The sequence below is a fragment of the Pongo abelii genome, chromosome 5 (genome assembly GCF_028885655.2).
Source record: "Pongo abelii isolate AG06213 chromosome 5, NHGRI_mPonAbe1-v2.0_pri, whole genome shotgun sequence".
Lineage (NCBI taxonomy): Eukaryota > Metazoa > Chordata > Mammalia > Primates > Hominidae > Pongo > Pongo abelii.
In genome coordinates, this window is record NC_071990.2 from 39,118,135 (window position 1) to 39,130,811 (window position 12,677).

At 39.4% G+C, this 12,677-nt stretch overlaps 1 protein-coding gene across 1 annotated transcript in view; it reads left to right on the forward strand.

The window, feature by feature from the left end:
* DNAH8 (dynein axonemal heavy chain 8) overlaps positions 1-12,677 on the forward strand; it is a 393,081-nt gene that overhangs the window by 223,881 nt on the left and 156,523 nt on the right. Inside the window, exons 44-52 of the mRNA XM_063724765.1 lie at positions 1,294-1,472; positions 2,879-3,066; positions 5,591-5,677; positions 5,770-5,877; positions 7,064-7,198; positions 9,402-9,563; positions 11,535-11,781; positions 11,905-12,146; positions 12,229-12,369. Coding sequence (XP_063580835.1) covers positions 1,294-1,472; positions 2,879-3,066; positions 5,591-5,677; positions 5,770-5,877; positions 7,064-7,198; positions 9,402-9,563; positions 11,535-11,781; positions 11,905-12,146; positions 12,229-12,369 — 1,489 coding nt within the window. The remainder of the gene's footprint in view (positions 1-1,293; positions 1,473-2,878; positions 3,067-5,590; positions 5,678-5,769; positions 5,878-7,063; positions 7,199-9,401; positions 9,564-11,534; positions 11,782-11,904; positions 12,147-12,228; positions 12,370-12,677) is intronic.

Consider the following 12,677-nt stretch of genomic DNA (forward strand, 5'->3'; position numbering starts at 1 on the left):
TTGACACCTAAAGTACATTTTCATGGCCAATATGAATAATTAGTCAATGGCAGATCCCGTCACAATTCTTTCCATTATATGACACTAGGCAATTACTAGGTCTTTTTTATCCCATGACACCCAGTTAAGTATGCTGTGCGTAGAAAACATTCAATAAATGTTGTTAGAATGGACTTAAATTGGGTTATTTAATATTAAGTACTGCTGTTACTTTAAGTAGGGCTGCCTCCAGGTGAAATTATATCAAATCACATCTTCAGCCTCCTTTTGATTTATTGAACCTATCCCTTTTATATGCCCAGTGCCATAGCAACGTAAATTTGTCGGTATTTTCTCTTCTATTGGTATTTACATATTAAGCATCATGTCTCATGAAGCTTTACTAAGATCTTTACTGAGTTTTACTTAGATCCAAAACAAATACAACAGAAGCTGGATCATGGATACAAAGAGATTTATTATATTAGTATTCTTTGCACTTTTCTAAATGAGTGAATTATTTCATAGTGAAACTATTTATTTACAGTGGTGTGCTGGAGCTGACTTGCATCAGCTTGTGGTGCTTACCTGGTTTCTTTTTTTTTTTTTTTTTTTTTGAGACAGAGTCTCGCTCTGTTGCCCAGGCTGGAGTGCAGTGGTGCCAACTTGGCTCACTGCAACCTCCGCCTCTACCTCCCAAGTAGCTGGGACTACAGGCGCATGCCACCACGCCTGGCTAATTTTTGTGTTTTTTAGAGACAGGGTTTCACCATATTGACCAGGCTGGTTTTGAACTCCTGACCTCATGATCTGCCCGCCTCAGCTTCCCAAAGTGCTGGGATTACAGGCATGAGCCACCGTGCCCGGCCTTACCTGGTTTCTGTCTATGTGCATTTTGCCCCAACTTTGTGATATCACATTGGTAGCTTGCCGTTGACCACGTGGAAGTATTTATACAATAGAAATTGGCAAACATGAAAACCAGGTTTGTTTTTTTTTTTTTCTGGAGAGCCAGTTAAACATCTGCCAGCACAATACTGCTCATTTGGTTCTCCTGACTGTAATGGGAGGAAGGCCTGAAGGTTTTAAGTCAGGGTTGAGGAGTTTCAAAATTAGTCCCAAGAAATCTTTGGACTCACTGTAGTACTTTTAATGAATATCAAGTACCCTAACCTTGTTTGTTCACTTCTTTTATGTGGGCTACTCAGACTCTAAAATAAATAGGCCCATTCCAATCACATTGGATTTTTGCCTGCGCCATCCTGTAACATGTCATCCCATACTCACAATGCTTTATTGGATGAACATTTGCAGATGCTATATCACGTTAGCTCAGGCCTTGGGCATGAACATGGGAGGCGCTCCCGCAGGACCCGCTGGCACTGGCAAAACAGAAACCACAAAAGACATGGGAAGGTGTTTGGGAAAATATGTGGTCGTGTTCAATTGCTCAGATCAAATGGATTTCAGAGGCCTAGGAAGGATTTTCAAAGGCAAGTGTCAAATAATGTAGATTATTTTAGGTGAATTTATTTTTATTGCCTTTTAATGTTATTTTCTGATACAAGTCCAAAGTGATGCGATTTCACATAATCTACATTAGTATGGGTTGATCCGTATGATATTGCCATTTTTCTAGGTCAAAAATGGCTGGATATCAGCAATTTCGTATGGTTCGATACTATTGCTAGTGTTATAGTCTATGCATGGAATGTGTATTAGATTACGAAAATGTAATCAATGTATAGTTGCCTGAAATAATAGTAGAGAGGATCAAGATAGCAAATGGAGGACACATGTGGCTTCCCTCCCACGGAAATGAAAGATTTTTAGAAAGCATAGCAACACTGGAAAATAAGAAGGGGGTGGCCATCAGCAGATGGAAAATTTTGAGAAAATCCTGAAAGGTAGGTAGAAAGTGTTTTCAGATGGACAGAGAAAAAAATATTTGAAGACACATCAGCCTCAGAGCTCAGTCCTTGGCAGTCTTCTCTTTTCTCTCTACATGCATTCTCTTGGTGATCTTATGTAGGTCCAAATTTTAAATGCCATCTGTATGATGACTCCAGAATTATATCTCTAGCTCGGACTTCTTGAAACTCTAGATTCATTACATACAACTGTTGATTTAGCATGTCCACTTAAATGTCTAACAGGTCCAGATTCACTATGTTTAAAACCAAACTCCCAGCCGGGCACGGTGGCTCACGCCTGTAATCCCAGCACTTTGGGAGGCCAAGGCAGGCGGATCATGAGGTCGGGAGTTCAAGACCATCCTGGCCAACATGGTGAAACCCCGTCTCTACTAAAAATACAAAAATTAGCTGGGCATGGTGGTGCGTGCCTGTAATCCCAGCTACTCCGGAAGCTGAGCTAGGAGAATTGCTTGAACCCGGGAGGTGGAGGTTGCAGTGAGCCGAGATCTTGCCACTGCACTCCAGCCTGGGCTACAGAGCAAGACTCCACCAAAAAAAACAAAACAAAACAACAACAACAAAAACAAAAACCCAAAACTCCTGATCTCTAGGTGCTCAGACACAACAACAACAACAAACAAAACAACCATCCCCAAACAACTTCCACCTGTCATTTACTCCGCTCTTTCTCTTATACTCAGATCCAATCTGTCAGCAAACACTGTTGGTTCTACTTTCAAAATACCCCCAAAATTTATACTTTCATCTTAGCAGTGTACTATTTCCATTTTTTGATGAAAATATACAAATAATTAAACCTCTGTTTATCACTGGAATTAAATATGTATTTATCAACAGCCAGATATGAAACTTTACATAATCCCATTTAATGTACAATGGTTTGGGAGCACTGGAGAAATGATTGTTATCAAGAAGGTATATGGTAGAGTAAAACTTTACAAATTAACTGTTTTTCATGGCAGGTCTTGCGCAGTCAGGTTCCTGGGGCTGTTTTGATGAGTTTAACAGAATTGAATTGCCTGTATTATCAGTGGCAGCACAACAAATTTATATTGTTTTGACAGCAAGAAAAGAAAGAAAGAAACAGTTCATTTTTTCTGATGGTGATTGTGTTGATTTAAATCCAGAATTTGGAATCTTCTTAACAATGGTGAGAAAAAAGGTTTTAAATGCAATTTAATTAGTTTAATTGTTACAGACATAAATAAAACAAAGCATGTGTTAGTGGGTAAATGACCAACTATCCAGGAGTCATGAGCTGTTCTCTCTTACTGTATGATTTTTTTTATGTCATTATAGCCCAGACAGAATATAAAAGAGTAATTTTTTTCAATGAAAAAAATTCAGATCCAGACCTACAGAGGTAATATGCTAATGATAATAATAGATACTGTTTATTGACCACTTAGTATAATATGTGTAAGGTGCAGGCTAAATGTTCTCTGTGCTATATCAGATGGCATAACTCATGTGGTTCTGCAGTAACAAATAATCCCTAAATCTTAATTGCTTAAAGCCACAAGGTTTATCTCTCTGTCATGCCACGTGTCCACTGTGGGTTGACTAGGGTAGAGGTGGGAGGCCAGGGCTGCTTTGTATGTCTTTAGTACTCGGCCTGACGAGGTACCTACTATCTCAATCATTGCTCTTTGCTGTAGCAAAGGAAAAAGAGAACATGAAGAATTGTGCTTTGACTCTTAGAGTTTCTTTCCAGAAGTGACACAAGTCCTAAGTCATTGGCTAAAGCAAGTTTCACGACCTAACTTCAAGGGGTGGTGGGGTGGGGGAAAACGTGCCATCCTATCATGTAACTAGAAATGGGAAGGACCTGAAATATTCTCTCACAAGTACACTGTATCTTATAGCTACGATAGCCCTCTGAAGTGGGTATTATATAGCTGACTTACCTGAGGCTCAGCAAGACTTAAAAACTTCCTAGGTCACCCAGCCAGTAAGAGAAAGAAGAAGTTGTTGTCTCTCTAACACAAAAATCTGACTGCTTAACCTCCACACTTGGTTTTTCTTTGACACTGAATAAAAGGAAATAAAAATAAAATTTCTGCAATAATTTAACAAGGTCCTTTACCAAAGAATTGTAACAAACTCAGTTACCATGTGATTAAGGGTGAGCTTTGAGATTCAGTGTTCTAAAGATAGGAAACCAAAGGCATGAATAAATGGGAGTTTTTATGCTTTTATGTATCACCAGATTTAAAGCTTTTATGTGTTTTCCATAAAGTTAAATCTCGAAGTTGCAAGATAACACAAAGCACTCTGAGTTTTTAAATGTCCCTATGGATAAAGATGATAAATTATAGGAAGCAAAATCAGAAATGTTTCTGATACACTTTATTGTAAGCAAACATCCAGTAAAGCAGTTGGGGGAAATAAGAATAATCTGGAAGTATTGATTATAAGTCAGGAAGTGGGATGAAGAAATGTACTCAGTGTAAAACTACGGTCTAGAATTTTACAAAAAGCTTAACATGCTCCCTGGATTAAGAATAATATTGGAAATAGCAATTAGATATTGCATTAAGCTGTGAGTAACTGAAACCTAAAAAAAATTGTAGTTTAACATGTAAGGATTCTCTTAAGATCCTTTTACGGTTCTACTCCATCATGAATTCCATCTTCAAGGTCACCTTATGAACCAAGATGCTACAGAAAGCATCTCTATTGTGTTGCAGCAAATTGACTGAGTCAACTCCCTTCAAACAAACATCAAGGATATTTCATACATTGTGCCCCTTTGCATCTCGCAGTGTAGAATCTAATCACAGCAGCTGCAAGGCAGGCTGGGAAATGTAGTTTTTGATCTAGGTGTTGCTGTACTCAGCTTGCAAGTGGGCTTCTGTGGCTCAGGAAGGTTAAGAGGAGTATTGAGAGGCAGCCTCAATTTCTGTATTTCCAGCCCCTAGCAAGGTACCTGGCCTATTGACAGTGCCCAGTAAATGGTCAGGGACTGAAGGTTTTTAACAAACTTGCCTAAAATAACTCGTTCCTGTTGGCCTTACTTGTCTTTGAATCTCCAACCTTCCTCTGAGACTTGGGTCTGACCTCTGTTCAACCTGTTGCTTCTTAGCCTTCATTTCCTGTCTGTCTCTACTTTTGTCCATTTCAGTGTTTTTCCCATCATTCCCTTCTTTATTTCCCCTCACTGCCATCTTTATTTCTCCTCACTTCCATGGGTTTTTGTTAGCCAAAGAGCTCTGTAACTGTGACTGTAAAGAATAATTGAAGACATGGAATAAAAAAAATGCCCAAGGAAGCTCATCAGTATAAAATCGTTAGTTTTTTTCTTCTTTCAATAACATACTTTAGACCATAATTATCAGGTATCTATTCAGTTTTCTCTTGTATTATTTCATGTTCTTTTCTATTTTTTAAGCCAGTAGACACAATTTTCTATTTTTTAAGCTGGTAGGCACAATTTTGCCACACAAAATTTTGTGACTTTATTAATATCATGAAAATGGAAATATATAAAAGGGCATATGAATATTAATAAATATGCATGGTCTAATACACATTGTTTTGAGAAAACGAGTATTTTATGAATCTAATATTTTTCAATACCATCTTAAAATATGAATTAGGGGTTTGAAATACATTTGTATTCAGAAATGAAAATTGTATTAACAATTAAAAATTAAACATATTTTAACTTTTAGAACCCTGGATATGCTGGGCGCCAGGAACTACCAGAAAACCTAAAAATCCAGTTTAGAACTGTTGCTATGATGGTTCCTGATAGACAGGTATGCACTAGGATTTAAAAGCATAATGTACTTTATGTTCTTTACTTGTTTTTCACTAAAGTTGAAAAAAAACTCACTATATTAATTTTCAGATCATTATGAGAGTTAAACTTGCAAGCTGTGGTTTTCTTGAAAATGTTATCTTGGCTCAAAAATTTTACGTTCTTTACAAACTCTGTGAAGAGCAACTTACTAAACAGGTAACTTTATAGATCTGCTTTCCCCCTAGCAATAGTATTTGTTTTTTTTTTTGCTTTGTAATTTTCCCTTGATAAATACTCATCAGTGAGTTAAAATCTCATTGACTCCTTTCTAAAATGCTTTTAGAATTAATTTTACCTATTGGTTGTGTATTTTTAAGACCCTTTTATTTTGAAATAATTGTAGATTCACAGGAAGTTGCAAAGGAATGTACAGGGAGGCATGTACCCTTCACCCTGCCCTGCCTGGTGTTGACATCTTGTAACTATAGCACAATAACAAAACCGGAAATGGACACTGAAGCAGTCCACAGAGTTTGTTAAGGTTTCATCAGTTATACATGCACTGGTGTGTGTGTGTGTGTGTGTGTGTGTGTAGTTGTATGGAATGTGTAAGATATGGCTCTGTTCCATCACCACAAGGTTCCCTCATGCTACTTTATAGCCACACCCACCTCTCTCCCAAATCCCTAACCAATTAACCTTTTCTCCATGTCTAGAATTTTATTGCAAGAATGTTATGTAAATGGAATCACATAGCATGTAACCTCTTGGTTATGCATTTAAAAATCTATTGTTTGGGCCGGGTGCCGTGGCTAACGTCTGTAATCCCAGCATTCTGAGAGGCCGAGGCGGGTGGATCGTGAGGTCGGGAGATCGAGACCATCTTGGCTAACATGGTGAAACCCTGTCTCTACTAAAAATACAAAAAAAAAAAAAAAAAAAAAAAAAAAAATTAGCCAGGCGTGGTGGCATGCGCCTGTAATCCTAGCTACTGGGGAGGCTGAGGCAGGAGAACTGCTTGAACCCGGGAGGTGGTGGTTGCAGTGAGCCGAGGTCCCGCCACTGCACTTCAGCCTGGATGACAGAGCGAGACTTCATCTCAAAAAAAAAAAAAAAAAAAAAATCTATTGTTTGTTGCTCAGACTGTATCAGACTATATTATTCTCAAAAGATATTTAAGGTGTGAATACTTACTTGATCATGCAGCTTGGATTTTCCCATGGAATGATCATATTTCAGTCAGAGGAAAGGCAGGAAGTTGAGCTAATAAACCTCTGCGGCTTAGTCACCCCAAAACTTTCGCATATAAGTATCAGGATCGACCTATATGCATAGAGTGAGCTGTGAGTCTATGTTTAGTTTTTCAATTAAACCATCTTTTTGCCCTCTTCTCCCATCTCAGGTTCATTATGACTTTGGATTGAGAAATATTCTGTCTGTATTGAGGACTCTTGGATCTCAAAAAAGAGCCAGACCAGAAGATAGTGAATTAAGCATTGTCATGAGAGGACTAAGAGATATGAACCTTTCTAAACTGGTATCTTCTCTGAATTCTCTTCTTTTCCACAATTTTAATGTTTTCTTTCTATTTGGTGGACAAGTAGAGGTAGGCTGATGTTGAGCTGTGAGCACCCATAATTACAGGGATAATAAGTGTGTAAAGCTACCACTGTGCTTCCAGAAGAAAGCAAAAGACGCCGTGACCCTGTGTGACCAACATGGACTGTAAGTGCCTCCTTTTATCAGCTGTGTGCAGTGAAACAGGTCATCAGTGGGCTTCAGCTCCAAGATTCAACCTAGTTCTCTACCATTATTCACAAAGTGACACAAATTCTCAGCATAAGAATCTGGATTCCCAGGGAACCATGAGAACTTTTTGCTTTCTCTGTATGTGACCAGCTTATCTCAGATATATCTCTCCCAAAACATAAACATCATTTCTATTTTCCAAAAACACGCTGAAAATTTGCTGTGGAGAGCATGCTGCTTTCATGCGTGTCTGGATTACAGCCTGTTTTTTTTTTTTTTTCTCTGAAACAGAGTCTCACTCAGTCACCCAGGCTGGAGTGCAGTGGTGCAATCTTGGCTCACTGCAACCTCCGCATTCCAGGCTCAAGCTATTTCCCTGCCCCAGCCTCCCGAGTAGCTGGGACTACTGGTGCACACCACCATGCCTGGCTAATTTTTGTACTGTTTTATAGAGATAGAGTTTTGCCATGTCACCCAGCCTGGTCTCAAACTCCTGGACTCAAGTGATCCACCCTGCCTCAGCCTCCCAAAGTGCTGGGATTATAGGCATGAGCCACCATGCCCAGCCCAGCCCAGCCAGGTTGTTTTGAATAGCTGATGGACAGGTTTGTGTGGCATATAAGGATTTCTACATGCCACATATTGTGCCCATGCCATGGGTGTACAAGGTTGAAGAAGAAATGGTTCAGGAAGCTACATTCTAGTTACAAAAACTAACATCTGTGGACTTCGTTAGTGTTACAAAGTCTTTTCAGGTGTATTGTCTTGTTTGAGCCTCACGGCAACTCTGTGGGACCTGGATGGCTAGCTTGCTTATTGTCATTTCACTTATTGGGGAACAGAGACTAGAGGTTGTAGGATTCCCCCATAATCACCATCAGCTGAGAAGACGGGACAAAAATTTATAAGATTTTCTGGTGCCAAATCCACTGCTCCTGCCAGTGTACCTCACTGCCTGTATGACCAACATGGACTGAAATGGAGGCTTAGACTCCCTAAGTCACCCAGGCTGGAGTGCGGTCTAAGCCTCCCTTAGATAATGGTATTGTGGAAATTCCTAGACAAGTATTCAAGAAAGCATCAGCAAAGCCCTAGAGAATGAAGAGAAATCATAAGGGGTCAGATGTTGGGAACAGGGAAATCTATGCATTAAAGACATTGCAAATAAGGATTGGAGTCAGTGTACTCAAACCTACTGCTTATAAGAAAGGCTCAGAACACTGCCCTGATGGACTTTCCCAGCCATTGTTGGATGAAGTCATGCAGGGTTATGGCTATTTCCCCAATTTAAATAAAATATTAGTTCTTTATTGGGGTTGGGACTACAAATTATCATTTTTAAGGTTAATGCAAATGCCACTGTAAGAAGCAAAGATTCATCTGATAAAGTAATGAGGTCGTACTTTGGAGCAGTAGACTGGGGCAGGATTGTAGAACACATTGAATGCTAACGAACTTTGGGTACAATGTAGATTCAATGGTGATTGTATTAGTCTGTTCTCACACTGTTAATAAAGACAATTTATAAAGGAAAGAGGTTTGATGAACTCACAGTTCCACATGGCTGGGGAGGCCTCACAATCATGCTGGGAGGTGAATGAGGAGCAAAGTCACGTCTTTATATGGCGGCAGGCAAGAGAGCATGTGCAAGGGAACTCCCGTTTACAAAACCATCAGATCTTGTGAGACTTATTCACTATCATGAGAACAGCAGGGAAAGACTTGCCCCCATGATTCAATTACCTCTCACTGGGTCCCTCCCACGACACGTGGGAGTTATGGGAGCTACAATTCCAGATGAGATTTGGGTAGGGACACAGCCAAACCATATCAGTGCTATTCTGGAGAAAGTACTAGAGAATACAAGCCTGATTAGGATAGTAATAAATGGTTCTCTGGGGATGAAGTGATAAGTACTATGCACATCCCAGCTAGTTGATAAACGTTTGTTGACTGAATGAGTGAATTTATTTTAAACTATGCCACCTTAGGTTGATGAAGATGAACCCCTGTTCCTCAGCTTAATCAATGACCTGTTCCCAGGACTGCAACTGGATAGTAATACTTATGTGGAACTGCAAAAAGCAGTAGCCAATCAGGTTCAGATAGAGGGTTTGATTAACCATCCACCCTGGAACCTAAAACTCGTGCAGGTAAAGACATTTTAATCTATTATCAGTATAATGATAAGTATGTGTTAAACATTCCTGTCTGAATAGAAAAACTCATGGTTAGTCTTACTTGATGTGAATGTTAAATGAAAACATCATATGTACATCATTGCAAAAAGAATACTTGGGGGGATGTGGTGGTCCTAGGAAGATAGTATGGATTTACCCTGCGTCTCAGTAATCAAGCAGTAATTTACTGCAGTTGTTACTTACACCTGGTGACAATGTTGGGCTGAAATAGTAGGTTATAAAAACTCTAGGGGAATGGAACAACCCAGATGGCTTCTTGTGCCAATCTGGTAGTACTGGCTGCAGCTGGGTGCCTCAGTGGAGTGCAGAGCCTGAGGAATCTGAGAGTGCTACTACTTTGCTCCTGCTTTGTGTGTGGACATGTTATATCCTTCACCTACACTAAAACCTGAATCTTTTGACTGCATATGTTGGTGTCTTTCTGTTCATCACATTTCATCCTTGTGATAACCATCTAACCACTTGATTGGATTACCAGTAGAATCAAGAACTTGTAGCAGAGACACAGGATTAAATCTCTATGAGCTTGATGCTTTGGGAATATTTTCCAGAGCTTTTGGAAAATTAAGGAGCTGAAATTGTGGACATTGTTGAAAACTGCATTTGAAATATTAATATAACAATTCTTATTTTAACTTACTGTTCTTGCCAGATTATAAGATGTGCAAGTATCTGAGATACATCCAAATCTTACAAAGAAATTTGTGCATGGGGGAAAAGTCTTTTTCATCATTCATGTACTGGAAACCGTTTTAAGAGTTTAAAAAATTTCTGGGAAAACATGATTGTATATATGATATGCATACAGTATACTGAGTTCTAAAATTCTTGCCATCTCAATGGGTGGCGACTAGAATTTTGGGTTCTTTGTTGATGTCAATAACATTGCTCTTGAACATGTCAGGAACAGTGCCTCTGTTGCTTTTAAACTATAGTTTACAATGGTAATACATTTCTGTCCAAAATGTTAGGAGAATAACTCACTCTACCTCTGATCAGCTGTCAGACCTTTGACTTCTTATTTTTTTTAATTGAGAAAACTACAGACAGGATGTTATAACAGTGGCTCTCCATGATCCTAGCATGTCTCCTTGAATCTCTTGTACCATTTCCACGTGCTCCTGCTCAGCTTCTGTGTGTTTTCGCTTCTAATAGCAAAAGGAGGACTGGAGCCATTTTGTTGGCAGGCAGAAAGAGTAGGTGCTGCACAGGAGTTTCCCATTCACCCCCAAACCAACCTCTTTAAGAGTTGGAGTAGGAAAGTCAAGCTCGCCTGGTTCCAAGTGGAGCAATCTTTGAGGTGTAAGTTACACTCCAGTCTCCCGCGGGATCAGGCTCAAGTCTGCCCTCTACAGGGCTTTGTCCTCAATCACACCTTGCTTGGCTTCTTCCCATTCCTGTCCTGCTTTCCTCTTCTTTTACTGGTTTCTCCTGGGAGCGCTCCCTGAATAAATCACTTGCACAGGAATCCTCATTCATGATGTACTTCTGGGGAATTAGAAGGCCCCTGTGAAACGGATCTTCACTGTGATGCTCTGCGTTGCTGCTTTCCACCACTAAGGGGCGATATCATCACATTGGATGCCGAGAAAGATTGCGCATGGAAAAACTGCTGGTTATAGACCAACAAACCAAAATCACAGGGAATTATCACGCAAGAAGCAAAAACTAGATGCTGAGTTAATTATTTCCAAAATGTAATTCAAGCTCCACACTGTTATTACTTTAGCACATATCATTTTATAACGTGGTGCCCATTTGCTATGCACATCTAGTAAAACAACATTTTTCACAACTTAAAAATAGTGAACTGGTTACTTTAATGAAGAGCTCATTTAAAGCCTTTAATCTTCAAGTAGCTACTATGAATGTCAGCAAGAGACTCATAAATTACATTTTTAAATTTATTGGTTAATTGTGTAGTTATATGAGACGTCTTTGGTACGGCATGGCTTGATGACTCTTGGGCCCAGTGGTTCTGGAAAGACAACCGTTATCACGATTCTAATGAAGTCACAAACAGAATGCGGAAGGCCTCACAGAGAAATGCGAATGAATCCAAAAGCCATTACTGCACCTCAGATGTTTGGCAGACTGGACACTGCTACCAATGACTGGACAGATGGGATTTTTTCTACTCTGTGGAGAAAAACATTAAAAGCTAAAAAAGGTATACACAAACCTCCTTAGTGATCATTTTTTCCCTGCCAGCGTATTAAGACAGTATTTGTTTGATTTTTCCATTTGAATTATTTGCAGGTGATAAGTGATTTTCTGTTTTAATTATTTGCAGGTGAAAACATTTTCCTCATTTTAGATGGTCCTGTGGATGCCATCTGGATTGAGAACTTAAATTCCGTTTTGGATGACAATAAAACTCTGACGTTGGCTAATGGAGATCGCATTCCCATGGCCCCTAGTTGTAAGCTTCTGTTTGAAGTCCACAATATCGAGAACGCCTCTCCTGCCACAGTTTCTAGGATGGGCATGGTCTATATCAGCAGCTCTGCTCTCAGCTGGAGGCCAATCTTACAGGTGGGGCAGAGAGGGGAAGAAGAACCCTCAGAGTCTCTCCACGTTTCACTTAATAAACAGAGATTCTGTTTCTTTGTTGCAGGCGTGGTTGAAGAAACGCACTGCACAGGAAGCTGCTGTATTCCTGACACTGTATGAGAAAGTCTTTGAAGATACATACACATATATGAAATTAAATCTCAATCCCAAAATGCAGCTCTTGGAGTGCAACTATATTGTGCAAGTAAGATTTTTTTTTGTACATTTACTACTTCGATTTTGATTTTTTTTCCACTCAGTTGCAGTTTACAGCCATCTGAAATAGAAAGTTCAGACAGTCCATAAAAATCATTTGATGATGTGGCTGTAAAAGCTCTGATAATTTTGATTCCTATTAAAGATCTTCTTAATGATCTTACTATTTTCTCTATTATTTTCACTTCCCAGAGGGATGTTGTCAGAGGAAGGGGAATGAACTATCTTTCCCATTGTCAGGTTTAGTGACCTGTCCCAGAAAGTGTGTCTAATAATGACAGTCAATAAAATATAGTA